This window comes from Nansenia antarctica, assembly GCF_963989245.1.
Source record: "Nansenia antarctica genome assembly, chromosome: 7".
NCBI lineage: Eukaryota > Metazoa > Chordata > Actinopteri > Argentiniformes > Microstomatidae > Nansenia > Nansenia antarctica.
This window is the reverse complement of record NC_137677.1, coordinates 53,393,566-53,408,404: the sequence shown is the minus strand read 5'-3', so window position 1 is coordinate 53,408,404 and position 14,839 is coordinate 53,393,566. Positions and strand designations below refer to the sequence as shown.

General features: G+C 42.0%; 2 protein-coding genes across 2 annotated transcripts; both read left to right on the top strand.

The window, feature by feature from the left end:
• Positions 1 to 1,409: 1,409 nt before the first annotated feature.
• LOC308161624 (protocadherin 8) lies at positions 1,410 to 4,732 on the top strand (the record flags this gene model as incomplete). Its single annotated transcript, XM_080535667.1, has 3 exons — positions 1,410 to 3,848; positions 3,988 to 4,186; positions 4,416 to 4,732. 3 exons carry the CDS (start codon positions 1,410 to 1,412, stop codon positions 4,730 to 4,732), a joined length of 2,955 nt encoding a protein of 984 aa, XP_080391793.1.
• Positions 4,733 to 9,370: 4,638 nt separating this feature from the next.
• Positions 9,371 to 12,914, top strand: cnmd (chondromodulin; the record flags this gene model as incomplete). Its single annotated transcript, XM_080536315.1, has 7 exons — positions 9,371 to 9,442; positions 9,688 to 9,831; positions 10,763 to 10,903; positions 11,019 to 11,132; positions 11,402 to 11,555; positions 11,953 to 12,143; positions 12,690 to 12,914. The coding sequence occupies 7 exons, from the start codon at positions 9,371 to 9,373 to the stop codon at positions 12,912 to 12,914; spliced, it is 1,041 nt and encodes a 346-aa protein (XP_080392441.1).
• Between the last annotated feature and the right edge of the window lie 1,925 nt (positions 12,915 to 14,839).

Here is a 14,839-nt window from a genome sequence, read left to right as displayed (position 1 = left end):
CTGTATTCGAAAAGAAGACTTGAAGTGGGATCTCTGAAAATACTGATTATATGGGGCAAAGATTCCAATGCCTCTCCAACCTCTTATTCTAAACATATTGTAATGTGAGAATGCAGGGTGTTTATTTCTGCTCATTGTTCTTAGTTTTCCACTCCTATTCTTTGTGTGACTTGTGCTATCTACATTTACAAGAGATAAAAGAGTCACGGAGCAGGACAGTCCTTGTAAGAGCAGAATGGAAAGGAATTCACCCCAGTCGGTATTACACAAAAACAACAACATCTGCTACTATTGCATGGGAATGCTATTGTACAATATGCACACTTACACCCCCGCATGCACACTCACAAGAAAACAACATTGCATTGAGACATCATAAAGTCACAACTCAAAAACTGTTTGTCCCCAACCAAGGTCATGCCTGCACATTAGTGGTAGTGTTCAACTAGAAAACATACATTTGAGGAACATTCCAGAAAAGATGGATTTTAATAATAACAAGGAATCATTATCACTATTAAATGGTAGTAACAGTAATAACACAAAGAGCACTTCCTATACATCTTGATTACAGTCTGGTGATATGGTCAGGTGCAGCAAAGAAAGACTGCAAAACCTGATTTAGCCTATTGCATCGCTCAGTTTAACATTTTTATTTTTTAAAAACATCTAATATCACAGCGTCTCTCCTCCTTCTAGAGATCCAATTGAACTGAACTGCATATAAACTAAGATTATGAATATGGATATGAATAGTGTGTAAAAAGTATTTTGTGTGTTTCTTGGTGTCTTGACAATATAGCTCTATCTTATCTTATTCATCTATTGTTATATTATCTTGTAGTTTTTGTATATTTATGTTACGGTTCTGTCTATAGCTGTTCTGTACCCTTTAATTCGTTTTATGTGCACCCCAGGAAGAGGAGCGGCTGCATCTGCAGCAGCTAGTGGGGATCCTGATAAACAAATACATATATCAACCAGCATATTGCAATTAAATGATAAAACCAGTGCAGAAAACTTGACTTCAAGCATTGCATTTTATTTTGCTGCTTAGCTCTAGTCTATGCACATTCAAAACAGGCTTAGATGTCTTTCACAAGGCCTATTTTTAATTCTAAAGCGGGGGATTGGTCACACTTCGTCTCATTAGCATGAGGAGCCGTATAAACCTCGCGCCACTGCAGGATTTGGAGCTGTGTGGAAGGCGAGAGGCACGAGCGCGTCTGTCTGGCCGAATGTGCGAAATGAACAAGTGACTTTCAGTCTCAGCACAGTTCAGACCTGGTGCTGATGGTGCGTAGAAGGTAGGCACATTCACACGGTGAAGTGCATGGTCTAATCTGTTGGGCCAAAGTGAGACGATTTTAGCTCTCTGAACTAACTAACTAACCATCGCGGCTTTGATGATGATGATGCAAGTTTTAACAGGTTGGCATCGGTGGATGTCTGGATTCACAATACTACTACTAATGTTATTTGTCTCACTTGCTGAATCCGAGGGAAATACACTGAGATACCAAACCAACGAGGAGGACGGGCCAGGCACAGTGATCGGAAACCTCGCCAAGGACATGTCATTGAGTCCCTCTTTTAGCTCCAAGACTAATTTCAGGATGATGAAACAATTCAACGATTCTTTTATTAGGGTAAGAGAAAGCGACGGGGAGCTGACTGTCGGGGAGCGCATTAACAGAGAGAGAATCTGTAAGCATACGTTGCAGTGTCTGATCACTTTTGATGTGGTGAATTTTTCAAAAGAGCAGTACAAATTGATACACGTCGAGGTGGAAGTGAAGGACATCAATAATAACTCTCCGGAGTTTCCAAACAAAGAATCTACAGTCGAGATATCTGAAAACGCAGCAGTGGGGTCCCGTGTCCCTTTAGACCCCGCCGAGGACGCAGATGTGGGCTCGAACTACATCCAAAACTACCACATTTCTGTTAACAGTCATTTTTCAATTGATGTTCAACTGAGAGCGGATGGGGTTAAATATGCGGAGTTGGTGCTAATGAAAGAGCTAGACAGGGAGACTCAGTCGTCTTATGTGATGGAGCTGGTCGCCACCGACGGAGGAAACCCATATAGATCGGGTTCAGCAAAGATAACTATTAAAGTGACGGACTTTAACGACAACAGTCCCGTTTTCGACCAGAATAATTTCTCGGTCAGTTTGCCGGAGGACGCACCGGTCGGGTTCGTTTTATTGGATTTAAACGCAGTTGATCCCGACGAGGGTTTAAACGGAGAAGTCATCTATGGATTCGGAAAACAGGTTTCTTCGGAGATCCGAGAACTTTTCGAAGTGGACAGTAAATCCGGTCGCCTGACACTCAAGAGCCCAGTAGATTACGAGAACAAGGACACCTATGAGATAGACGTGCAGGCGACCGATCTGGGACCCAACCCGACCCCCTCCGTCTGTAAGATAATAATTCACGTCAAAGACGTTAATGACAATACCCCAGAAATCAGTATTACCCCAATGACCTCCTCCATCACGACAGGCGTCGCGTATATCAGCGAAGCAGCGGCCAAGGACAGCCTGGTGGCGCTGATCAGCACCTCGGACAGCGACTCGGGCGTCAACAGCCGCGTCCACTGTACCTTATACGGCCACGATCACTTCAAACTTCAAAAGGCTTACGAGGCCAGCTACATGATAGTCACCGCAGCCGTCCTGGACAGGGAGGAGATCAGCGAATACAACTTGACAGTGATGGCTGAAGATTTCGGGTCACCTCCATTGAGAAAAATCACACAATACACCATAAGGCTGATTGACGAGAACGACAACGCCCCGCACTTCATTACACCTATCAATGAAGTTCCCGTGGTGGAAAACAATGCACCAGGCGCATACATAACCACGGTTGAGGCCAGAGATGCCGACTTGGGGACTAATGGCAAAATCACGTATAGACTTTTAGACAGTGTTATAATGGGGTCTCCTGTAAACACGTTTGTATCCCTCAATGCAGTCTCTGGTTCAATATATGCATTGAGAAGTTTCAACTATGAAGTCATGAAATATCTCGAGTTGTACATACAAGCGAGTGACGGAGGGTCACCGCAGCTTCAGAGCAGTGCAGTCATCAAGCTAAAAATAGTTGATCAGAATGACAACCCACCGTCTATCACGGAACCCATCCTTAATAAGGGATCTGCTGAGGTTTTCCTGCCCAAAGATGCACCTGCAGGATATGTTGTAACCCAGATAAAGGCCAGAGATGCTGATGAAGGCACAAATGCACAGCTGTCCTACAAAATCACGGAGGGGGGGCACTTGGGTTTTGCCATCAACAAAGCTACGGGGAAGTTATATGTAAGCCGTGAGCTGTCTTACGATGTGACTGAAACACTGAAAGTCTCAGTCTCTGTCAGTGACAATGGAACACCTTCCCTGACCTCCACAGCCACTATACATTTCGCTCTCATCGAAGGAACTCTGCCAAGTGTACCTTCTATGGTCCAAAATGACAGTGAGGAGCTATTTGAATGGGACATGTCCATAGCCATAATCATTGTCCTAGCAGGAAGCTGCTCCCTCCTCTTACTGGCCATCATCCTAATCACAACCACTTGTAGTCGACGTAAAAGAGAGAAGAGAGAGGGAGGATACAATGAAAAAGAAGACATGGCAAATGTGGAGAAGGGAGAGAGCAGCCATATTGATTCATTGATCACAAACCACAAGAGCAATGTGTTTGATGTTCACCCATTTCCAGAGAAATCACCACTGGCCAGCACCAACACAATGAAAACAGGCTGTGATGATAGGAGACAAACAGCCTGCGTCTTTGAGCCCAGCAGCAGCAGCAGGATGATGGAGGGGAAATTGGAGGTAATTAATTGTGACTGACTGACTTTATGGATTGGCTGTCAATCGTATTCTGGTTGTTGTTTCCATTCTGAGTCTCTCTCTCTGTGTGTGTGTGTGTGTGTGTGTGTGTGTGTGTGTGTGTGTCTTTGCTTTTTCACAGGGTTATTCAACTCTGCCTGGCTACGGAAAAGAAACCGTCAGACCTATAACAATATGGAAGGGAAATTCATTTACTACTATCTCAGCAAGGGATCCTCAGTTCAGTGGGAAGGACAGTGGGAAAGGAGACAGTGACTTCAATGACAGCGATTCAGACATAAGTGGAGATGGCCACAAAAAAGACTCCTCACCAATGAACAGTAAGCATTTCTTGTCTCAAGTTGTTGAGATGATTTCAGTTAAAATCACAATAGCAAAAAACCCTGTTGCTGTGTTGATGTAACCCATTACTTCCTGATATTCAGTCATGGTCATGACAATCAGATATCAAATCATAATGAGGCAACGCCCAGTCAAGTCTGTTGTGCCCTACCATGTAGTAGACTATAGGGCAGTACACCAAGTCTAAGAGTTGTGTTGTCTCCACAGATCTTTGGGCCTGCACAAGTGAGTGCAAGATCCTGGGCCACTCTGACCGCTGCTGGAGCCCTTCAGCTACTAGACCCAACACCAGCCTCTCTAATGGACCACACCTCTCAACATTCTCCAAGACAGCCTCCCTGCCACGAGACACTCTCCGAAGAGACACCTACTATCAGGCTCACTTACCCAAGACCAATGGTTTACAAAGTGTTTATGAAAAAGTTCAACACCAGGAATTTGACTATATTCTTGTTTGTCCACCAACACCAGCTAGAATACAAGAGACTGAGGGGATGGCCATCCCAGAGTATACACACTCCTAGAAGATCCTGACAATGAACAATAAAACTCACCTTAAGAGTAATATGCATCTTTGTATACTGTATAGCCTCCTCTGTTTTGATGTTAAAGAGTGTTACAGTAAGTGTTTTTGTATGATTGTCTCCTGTCTCTTATCGCTTATGACTGTTTATTGTATAATGTATAATATGCAAGATTTTGTACATTAAGAATATATTTTTCATAACGATTCAATGTAAACAACAATTTTATTATGTATTTTGAAGAGCATGTTTGAACTTTTACTATTTAAAGGGAATGACCATTGGACCCCTAGGCTGAAGGGGCCTCTGTCAAGTGGAAAACAATCAATATCAAAAATTACCATGTTGGTGGTAGATTTTGTCACAAAGTTGCACAAATAAATATTCAAAAGCAAATTATTGTTTTGTGTAACTGATTTTGTCTAAATAAATAATTCATAGATTGAATTGACATTTTAGTGAATTCAAAATGTTACCATAATACATACATACAATAAGTCTTCCAAACCTTGGAAAGTGTCAGCATCATCTCATGTCAATCTCATACCATAGTGTTGCCTATCCTAATCAGAAGATATTCATTAAGTATACAGAATAACCTCAATTAGCCAGCTTAATACTTACCTACACAATTTGTCTTGAGGGTTAATACTACTGTATGCTCTGCACAATGATACAAATAGTGGAATACCACATTTCAAGCCAGGAAATAATGCATAGGGATAGTGGTAGATGGTATTTGCACATTCTGTGTAGCTAGAACTTTGTATAAGCTCCTTATTCTCTGGAAGGTCAAAGAAAATATGTGGTTACACCTGTTTCTAAGCAACTGTGGCTGTTCACATGCAAATAAGCACCAGGTCCACTTTCATGTTTAGTCAAGATTAGAAGCAAACAACATTGAGAAGGAGCTGTCTGTGTTACACTCTTTAAATTCTGAGTGTGGGTATTGGTCAAAGGACAATAACAATATTGCTCCGTTTTCACCCCTACGACGCCGTTTTCACCCCTACGACTCCATTTCTTGTTTTCATGTAGGGGTTGGGCCAAGGGGTAGTGCTTTTCACGGCTCCGTTTGGAGATTTTTCACAACCAGACTAGGTTCGGAGCCATGGCCCTATGTTCCAGAATGCCTTGCGAATCATCTACAGAAATCTATCGCTCTAGGCAATGTGGAAAACAACCACAAATGTAATTAGGCTACTTTTTCTTCGTTAATAAAGATTTAAAAATGATGATAACCATTGTATTATCTTAGTTTAATGTCATTTGAATATATTATAGAACTTTTCTTCATAACAAGCATAACAAAAATCGCTATTATGCTGATGTTTGCTGTGTGTTCCTATGCCGACCCAACCATAGAAATACACCATTGGAGCGTGATTCACATTTCCACTCCAGAACAAGATACTGTTTATTTAGCTGTACATGTTTTAAGGGTGATTTGAAACACATATCGTTATCTATCTAGCGTTACATGTTTTAAGGCTGATTTGTGCATGATAGTCCCGCATTTTGACATATTTCCATGTCGCATTTCCCCCCTTTGATGTCATATGACGCTATAGCTGTGGCACTTATTAAACCTAAACAACCCACAATCTAATCCAAGCAGTTGTTATTATGTAATATTATTGATGGGTGTGCAGAGCAGTGAGCGACACCAGACTCACCAGACTCAGCGTGTGTCGCTCGTTGCTATCATGCACTGAGTCTGGTGTCGCTCACTGCTCACATCCAGTCTCCCGCTTAGGGTGGCCATTTCCTTCACATCAAAAAGGAGGACACTTTGCATACACAGAGACACGCAAGCCGATATTTGTTTGGTATGATCCCGTTTTTTTTTATGTGTTTTTCTGGTCACAGACTGGTTAGAGACTGGTAAGAGGCAGGTAAGAGGCAGGTGCAGTCACAGGCTGGGGCCTCAGCATGGTGGACAGCAAAACTGAAACACAGAGAGCCATAGCCCTTATCCATATAGCCACAGAGTAGAGGCTGGGCAGAGGCTAGTAGATCTCACGGTCAACTTTTGTTCCACAGTCTACAGCTCTGTACGACTGGTGATGTTTAAGAGCATGATACACTTTAGTTAGCTCTGCAGCAGTGATTCAAAAGCCGGACTGTCCGGCCTAAAGCCGGACGAATGGCCACCCTACTCCCGCTCACTGCTCTCCACAATGGGTTTTATCATGTAGCTGACTAATGCCGTGGAAAATGGCTGTTTCTCCAACGTTTCTGTCACATCGGATTTCGGAACGCCATAAAAATAAATCTGAGCTGATTTATGCATGATAGTCCCGCATTTTTACATTATTTCCATGTCGCATTTCCCATTTCTTTGATGGCATATGATGCCCGAAATTTAACTAAAGTTCAGCCGCTTAGTTATTGCACTTGTTAGCCTACCGCTCCTCTAATACCAGTGCAGACTGGCAAGGAAGGAGCACGGATTGCTAGCCTATAGAGCACCGCTATTCTGTCCTGAACTGGTCTGGTAATGAAGCATTGTTCTTTTTTATTTGATGACGTGTTTGAATCGCAAGCGAGCAAGCGACAATGCTTTTCTATGATACGACTGATGTATCAGTCCCACTTCAATACCACTGTTAAAAACAGCTAAAGACTGTCTTGTATAGACAGGCTTTTGGATAGCCCCAAGGGCCTGTCTTTCTGTGTCCTGTGATGTTGTTGTACACCTGTTGTCTGTTACTTGTTTTTATTTTCACTTTTTTGCCTGTTTTAACCTGCTGTGGCTTTCGCTCTTGTATTATGTTTTATTGTGTCTCTTCCTTGTTATGTAAAGCACTTTGTGACCCTTGGTCTGGGAAAGGTGCTGTATAATTTATAAATACATTTTACTTACTTACTTACTTACTTACTTCATAGGGGAAGATTTCAAACACTGCCCCTTGTGGCTCTGTTCCGAGGGCTTGGCTCCAAAGCAAGTGACACTCCAAAACGAGCTGTAGGGGTAGGAAAGGGAAATGGGATTGGGCCAGTGGCATGTTAAGCCGCTTTTCCATATGTCGGCCCGGGTCGGGTCAGGTCGGGTCGGGTCGGGTCAGGTCGGGTCACTTTTGATCTGTTCTGGTTTCCATTATACACAAACCGACCCGGACTAGTAGGAGGAGTAGAGGATAGTAGGCGGAGTTACGCGTCACACGCAGCCTGGCAAAAAGCTTCCGGGTGTACACAGCAACAGCAGTGATTTTTTTGGAGAGAAAGAGAAAGAGAGAGAGGAAGCTATGTACACATAATAAAGTCATGTTTTTTGAACCCTTAAAACCACTGCCTTCACTTGTCTGCTTTATGAACTGTAGTATCATCATCGGGAAACAGCGACAAGACGCGAATCTACCGGAATTTGACACAGCCGGTGTTATTCACAGACAAACACGGTGCCGTTTGCGGGTTAATAACTTCGGTTTACCGGGGGTTAGGATAACAATTCAAACGTGTCCGGAAAGAGGAGAAGCCGTGTGAACACGGTGCATAATAGCGATTTTTGTGTTGTGCTTGTTGTAAATAAAAGTTATATGATTCATTGAAATGACATTAAACTAAGATAATACGATGGTCAGAATAATTTTCCGAATCTTTATTAATAAGCTATTACAGAAAATGTAGTGACATTTTCCTACCCTTAATGTGGTATTTTCAAGATGGCGGTTGTGAAGAAATAATATGGGATGGGACATGGGATGACGATTGTCCATTGACCAATCAACGGTGTGCAGCGTCACACGTCACTGCGTGCGTCCCAGGTCCCAGGTCCCAGGTCCCTGCTCGGATGTGGTACCTGGGACCTAGGACTGAAGCGACCCGGACTGACGAATGGAAAAGGGGACCGAAGCGGGCTGACCTAGGTCAGCACCAGGTCAGCACCAGGTCTGCAACGTAGTGGAAAAGCGCCATTAGTGAATGGGCGGGTGTAGACCCTTCTAAACCACAATAGTCACATCTTGCTAGAAGATTAATTGAAGGTTTAATCTGGGTGGATGGAGTTAGGGGCGGGAGGCAGCCAGAATACAACCTGATCCAGCTATAGTTACAAGGCTAATGTCCACAGCTCTTTGCGCCACAAAGGTTCAGACCTCTTGGCCGAGGCACTGTAGAGGCTAACAAATAATGGTACGCTCACTTCAGGGAGTCTGATGCTAAGGGAATTCGTAAATCTGACTATGTACGTTCAAGAGTCCGCCTTGGTGTGGATATGCCATTTGGAACATACTATAATAAGAACGTTGCATTGTGAATAAAATGGACAAAGGGTGCTGCTGGGACAAAACTTTAAGGTCAAACAGACAAACACCTGTCTAACATTATACACAAACTTATATTTATCTCAAATTCTCGTTGTTCATGTCCATGAAGCACGTTTACCATAAGGCATGCTGAAAGTATTTCAACATCCGCGTTCTTTTGGTGGGCAGGTAAAATCGGCAACTATTCTCACCCAACCGAGGAATAAATGAATGAAACCGCAAAAATTCCTCCTTTTTTTTTTTCATCAAAAAATGATTCGTATTCCACTCCGTCAGCCGCACGTCACTCACACTGAAGTAGCGAAACTGGGTTTGTGGACGTCTCAGCCAGAGGAGTCAACACCATCAACAACCCCAATATACAGAGACCATGAGGGAGACTTCGGAGAAAGTCCCAATCGCCACTGCTAGTCCAGAGGATTTTGAACAATGTCTACCACCGGTAAGTAGGCTATATTATATTTTTTTCCTGGAGGTAGAAAAGAACTTTGAGAAATAAAGGAAGGGTAGGAAATGTGTTTATTATTTATGTTTTGAGTTGCCTAAAATCTGCAAATGTTACTCAATAATATTGCTCATACGATTATTTTAGTCCTAGGTTTATGAAATGTGAATACCAAAACATCCCTCACGATACTTTGTTAATGTTGATATTGCTGCTTCCTTGGTGTTCTGACCTGTGTAAAGGCATACAGTCTGTCGGCAGCAAAGCCCCCTGCTGCTGTGGGTCGTCTCTTGAGGTTCGGAGCTGGGGCTCTCATCGCCGGGGCTGTGCTGATGCTATGCGGATCCATTGGTGCTTTCTACCTTTGGAAAGTCAGTGACACAAATGTAAGAATATATCATGTCATGTTGGTCCCTTGATGATGTAACCTGCAGACTTTACGACAGGTAAAATACCTCAAACACACAGGTGGGAGACGTCTGTGGTCCACCTGTAACCCTGGGACCTAGAGGTGTTGTCTCATCACAATGCCTATCAATATTGCATCGGTCCACTGGTCCACTACTGTAAATTAAGTGTCTTCATTTTGTGTGTATAATTTGGCCTTCAGCTCAACATATAAATGAACTGCACTTTTAAATGTTGTAACAGTGGATAATTGATGAAACAGGGTTTGTTCTATACAACCTTTTACAAATGTGTTGAAATGTACATTTTACAATTTACTTTTATATATATACATAGTATATAAATGTACGTTTATAAATTCTATCAACAAGATCCTGAATGTGCTAAAATATGAAATATCCGTTATGCCATTCCATTCTATTTCATATTTGAATCATAGGCCTATAGCTCAAATCCTATATCCATTTATGTGAATCATTTGGGCATGTAAACTGGGCCTGGTGTAGTTACTGTCTCGTTAAAGAAACTTGAATATGCATGTGTGTTATAATGATCTCACCTGTAGGGCAAACATTTCAGGATAGATCCCTGTCAAGGTCTGCTGCCCTCCTCTGATTATACTCATAATATATTATCTGTGTGACTGGACTTCACATCACAGTCCTTTTAAGTGAAGCCTGGGAGAATTATGGAGATATTGGATACATTGTTCAGTGAAATGACTTTGGTGTGAAGACAACACTACAGTACGAAGGCAGATTTCCTGTCTCTTTAAAACGGAATGTTCTTAAAATAACATGTTATAGAGTAATATTAGTCGATTGTAACTCATAGCTCGCTGGCTGTATCTATTTCATAGTTATTTCAAGTTATTATTAGTGTTTCACTCTCACTTTTAAATGTCATCAGGTGTACAGTGTTCACTACAGTATGAGTATCAATGGGAAGGTGGAGGAAGGAACCATGGAAATTGATTCCGATAATAACCTGGAAAGGTTCAGAACTGGGAGTGGAAATGACGAGGCTTTGGAGATTCATGACTTTCACATTGTGAGTTGGTTGCTTATTTTCTTCCCTGAAGTAGTTCAACTGAGACTTGGCATGTGCTTAGGAAAGTAGCAAAGTTGTGAGTGTAAACATCCCATCTCTGTGACTCCTAATGCAGGGAATAACTGGAATCCGCTTCTCTGGAGGAGACAAGTGTTATATTAAATCCCAAATCAAAGCCAACCTTCCAGAGGTGGAGACTCTTAACAAGGAGTCATTGATGTTTGACCTGGTACTGTAAGCTTTATATGAATCATACCTTAACATGGCATATTGAAGAATGTTAGAATAACTATACAGTTATACAGTTTTAACATTCTAACAACTACAGTTTATCAAAAAACCTTCCCTGAGTTTTATGCTGTCTTTGTGCTGGTTTTACAGATATTATCCATCCTCGTTTTCTTTCAATGGAAAGTCATTAAATTATTTGAATGTATGATAAGCCTGTGGATACGATGAAAAAACAATGGACTCATGAAGTATATGTCATCTTGTCAGGAAGATGAGATCATGCCAGTGAAGTTTGATGATCAGTCTCTAATTTGGGTGGCTGCAGACCAGCCATTGAAGGACACCAGTTTCCTGAGCACCAAAATCCTGGCCCACTGTGGGGATCTGCCTATTTTCTGGCTCCATCCAACGTATCCTAAAGGTTCCTCTCCTCTGACTCCTGGTTATCACCTTGTCTAGTCTATAGTCCATAGCTGCTCAGGCCATCCACCTCAGGATAAACACAGATCAGTTAGTGTCCTCTAAATCTTCCAATGCTATTTACAAGTTTTTACTCTACTGACGTTTGTTTCGGAAGTTAGTGAGACATACTTACAACCTGTATATGCTCTGTGTTTGGAGACTTACACATAAAACCCCTCCTGTCGCACATTAAAAAAGAATGATCTTGAAATATGCACGAATACTTGATATCACTGTAGCTAATTAAATTATTCAGCACAACTGAGAGAGACCAAGCTATATATGATTGTGCTCTGAGGACATGTGTCTAGTGGTTGTTGACCCAATACCCGTGCCTCTTGTGGCTGCTGTAACAGATGGAGAGAGGAGACAGAGAGATACCCAGCGAGCCAAGCGTCAGATTGATATGGAGGAGTTTGAGGCAGCTGCTGAAGAGAGGAATACAGTGAGCCGTGCAGAGAACAGCACCTCCAAGAGAGCAGTGGAGGAAGAGGAGGGGGCCGAGTCAGCAGTGGGGTCGGCATACAACCCAGAAAACCCATATCACGTGAGTAATGACAACTTTGTCCATATTGGGAATCATGGTGTATTATGAGACAATAAGATTCTCTACATTTTAGATGAGATTTTATTTTCAGATGAGCTTTGATTTTAAGCCCTAAAGAAACCCCTACAGAAAAATAAAGTATTTAGATTTTTTTCCTCAAGGATAAGTCCATGCCTGGGTAAATCCAAAATTGTAATTCTTATTAAATCACACGAGTACAACAGTTGGAAGTGTGCAAACCCACCCACGTTCAATCCACTTTAGATTGGTTGGAACGAGGTGCTACGGGTGAGTAGGCGTTAGACGAACAGCTGCAATTTAAGGTCACTAGCAGAGGTGATAGCTGTCACCCCATGTTTATGGCCCCCGTTTCACAAACAAAGTGAAAATCATTATCCACTTAGTCACTGCACCTTGATGTATCCTGTTTGGAGCTACTTTAGAAAGACACTTGAGGTTGGGGGGTGTATGCTAGTTGAATATGAAATTAATAAAAAGGAAAAAAGTTATCCTGCAAACATAAATTATTTACTTCCTACTCCACAGCGTAATGGGGAGACTGAGGACGGAACCATGACCTTTGACTCCATGCTAGACCACCAGGGGATCTGCTGTGCAGAATGCCGACGCAGCTACACCCACTGTCAGAGGATATGTGAACCCCTGGGCGGTTACTGGCCGTGGCCCTACAACTACAGAGGCTGCCAGGTAGCATGCCGAGTCATTCTGCCGTGCCGCTGGTGGGTGGGCCGCATATTAGGTATACTGTAAGGAGGACACACTTTACTCAATTCAAATATACCAATTATGCCAAATACAGCAAAGGTCTCAAAACGTCACATTCTGTAAGCAATGTATTTATATGCAGATATTTATTTTGTCATTTTATATTTGGTTGTAAATACCTGATATCGCAGGCGAGCTATGCTTGTTAGGATGAAACGGGGACCACAGTGCTTGATTTAGTAAGAATATGCCAACTACGACATATTTTCACCTGGACCCTTGAGACAACATTTAGCATATAAAGCACGTACTCTCTCTGCAGGCAATTCTTCAGAAGAAAAAGCAAAAACAAATGTAGCACCCCCCAATTTGTAGCTTGTCATTTACAAATAAACACATATCTTATGCCTATTTGTCCTTTTCAATATATATATTATTTTAGTGCTGTATGCCCCACACTGTATTTGCTAGAAAGTTTGGAAATGAATAGTGGTCATATAAGGGCATAATAAAGATGATATGTATTTGGCTGTATATAGATGTCACTTATAATGCTAATTACAGCCATAGATATACTGTATACAGTGGCACCATACACACAGCAGTTTTTTATCTTGATCAATCCTTTCCATGTCACTTTGTTTTCCATGTCACTTTGTTTTCTGGGCACTGCAGTTAAAACTGATGTGACAACAATGGTTACTACAACTCCCAATCACATCCCAGCACAAGGTTGAGTGCAATTTGTGCTCATTGACATCTTCATTGATGTGAGATGAATGGCAGGGAAACTGAGGACATTTCAGTAAAAATGACATTTTAATGGAAACAGGGTAGAGGACTTGAGGGAGGTTAAGCAACCAAATAATGTAATACAATACCCCATGACCATATAATACAATATACTGGGGAATATACTGTACTCTATCTATCTGTATCTCTATCTATCTGCACGTTTTTCCATCTTGAAAATCAAAGGCCATCAGATCCATATCTCTAAAGCCATATGCCAAGTTCCTTAATAATTGAAAAGGGTCGCGCTGTGATGGAGTTGATTTCACACAGGATGATCCCTCCACATCACATTACAACAGAAAAGCGCCATTAAAATCATGTAGCAGTGTGAAGAAGAATCACAAAGAGATGCTTGTCTCTCTGCATGGAGATCTTTCCTGGTTTTCACGGCGGTACAGCAGAGATGCTTATCACATCTGCAGTGCTGATAAGACGGTCTCTGTGACTCCGTAGGCTATATAATATTAATCCCTCTCCCACGTCTGCAGATGCACTTAAAGGAAGGTGACAAGCATGACATATCCAGGACCTCCTGATGGCTCGTGCTCTGGAGTGCAGCCACTAAAAGAGCCCCAAGTACCCTGAAGTGATGTAAATTTGCAGGGGGAGTCCAATTTCCATCACTGCGCTGTCACTGTCATGGTCATTAAACTAAATCAACCCGCTGTGTGTCACATAGCTCTCATTTTAAAGTCCCCTCAATAATGGAGTTATACTTGGACTGCAGATTGCAGCACCACACTGAATCTTTGACCTGACAGTGAGAGCAAGAGTAGACTAGGCTGCACTTTATTTCATCTTTGGAAATCACAGCCAGACACTGGATGAAAAAGTAAGCAGGAAGCATGAAATTATTAATTGATCATTTTTGACCCCATTGGATCTCAGAATGTCAACTTAAGTTCTGCAAATCACAGACTCTATTTGTGGTATTTATATCATTGAAGGTTGAATAAGATAATGCAACTGTCAGCAGTTATCCACAGTGTTCAACTCTGTTGAGTATTTTATTGTTAAAGAAAAGACACAAAAGAAAAAACAACAGTCTGACTCCAAAGAGAGCCAGACAAGAGAGAGAAAACTCACAAAGAAAAAAAAAAGGACCACCACAAGCAACACAAAAAACACCATTTAAACTGAGAAAAATCCATTGCCCAGAACAACAGAACTTTTGG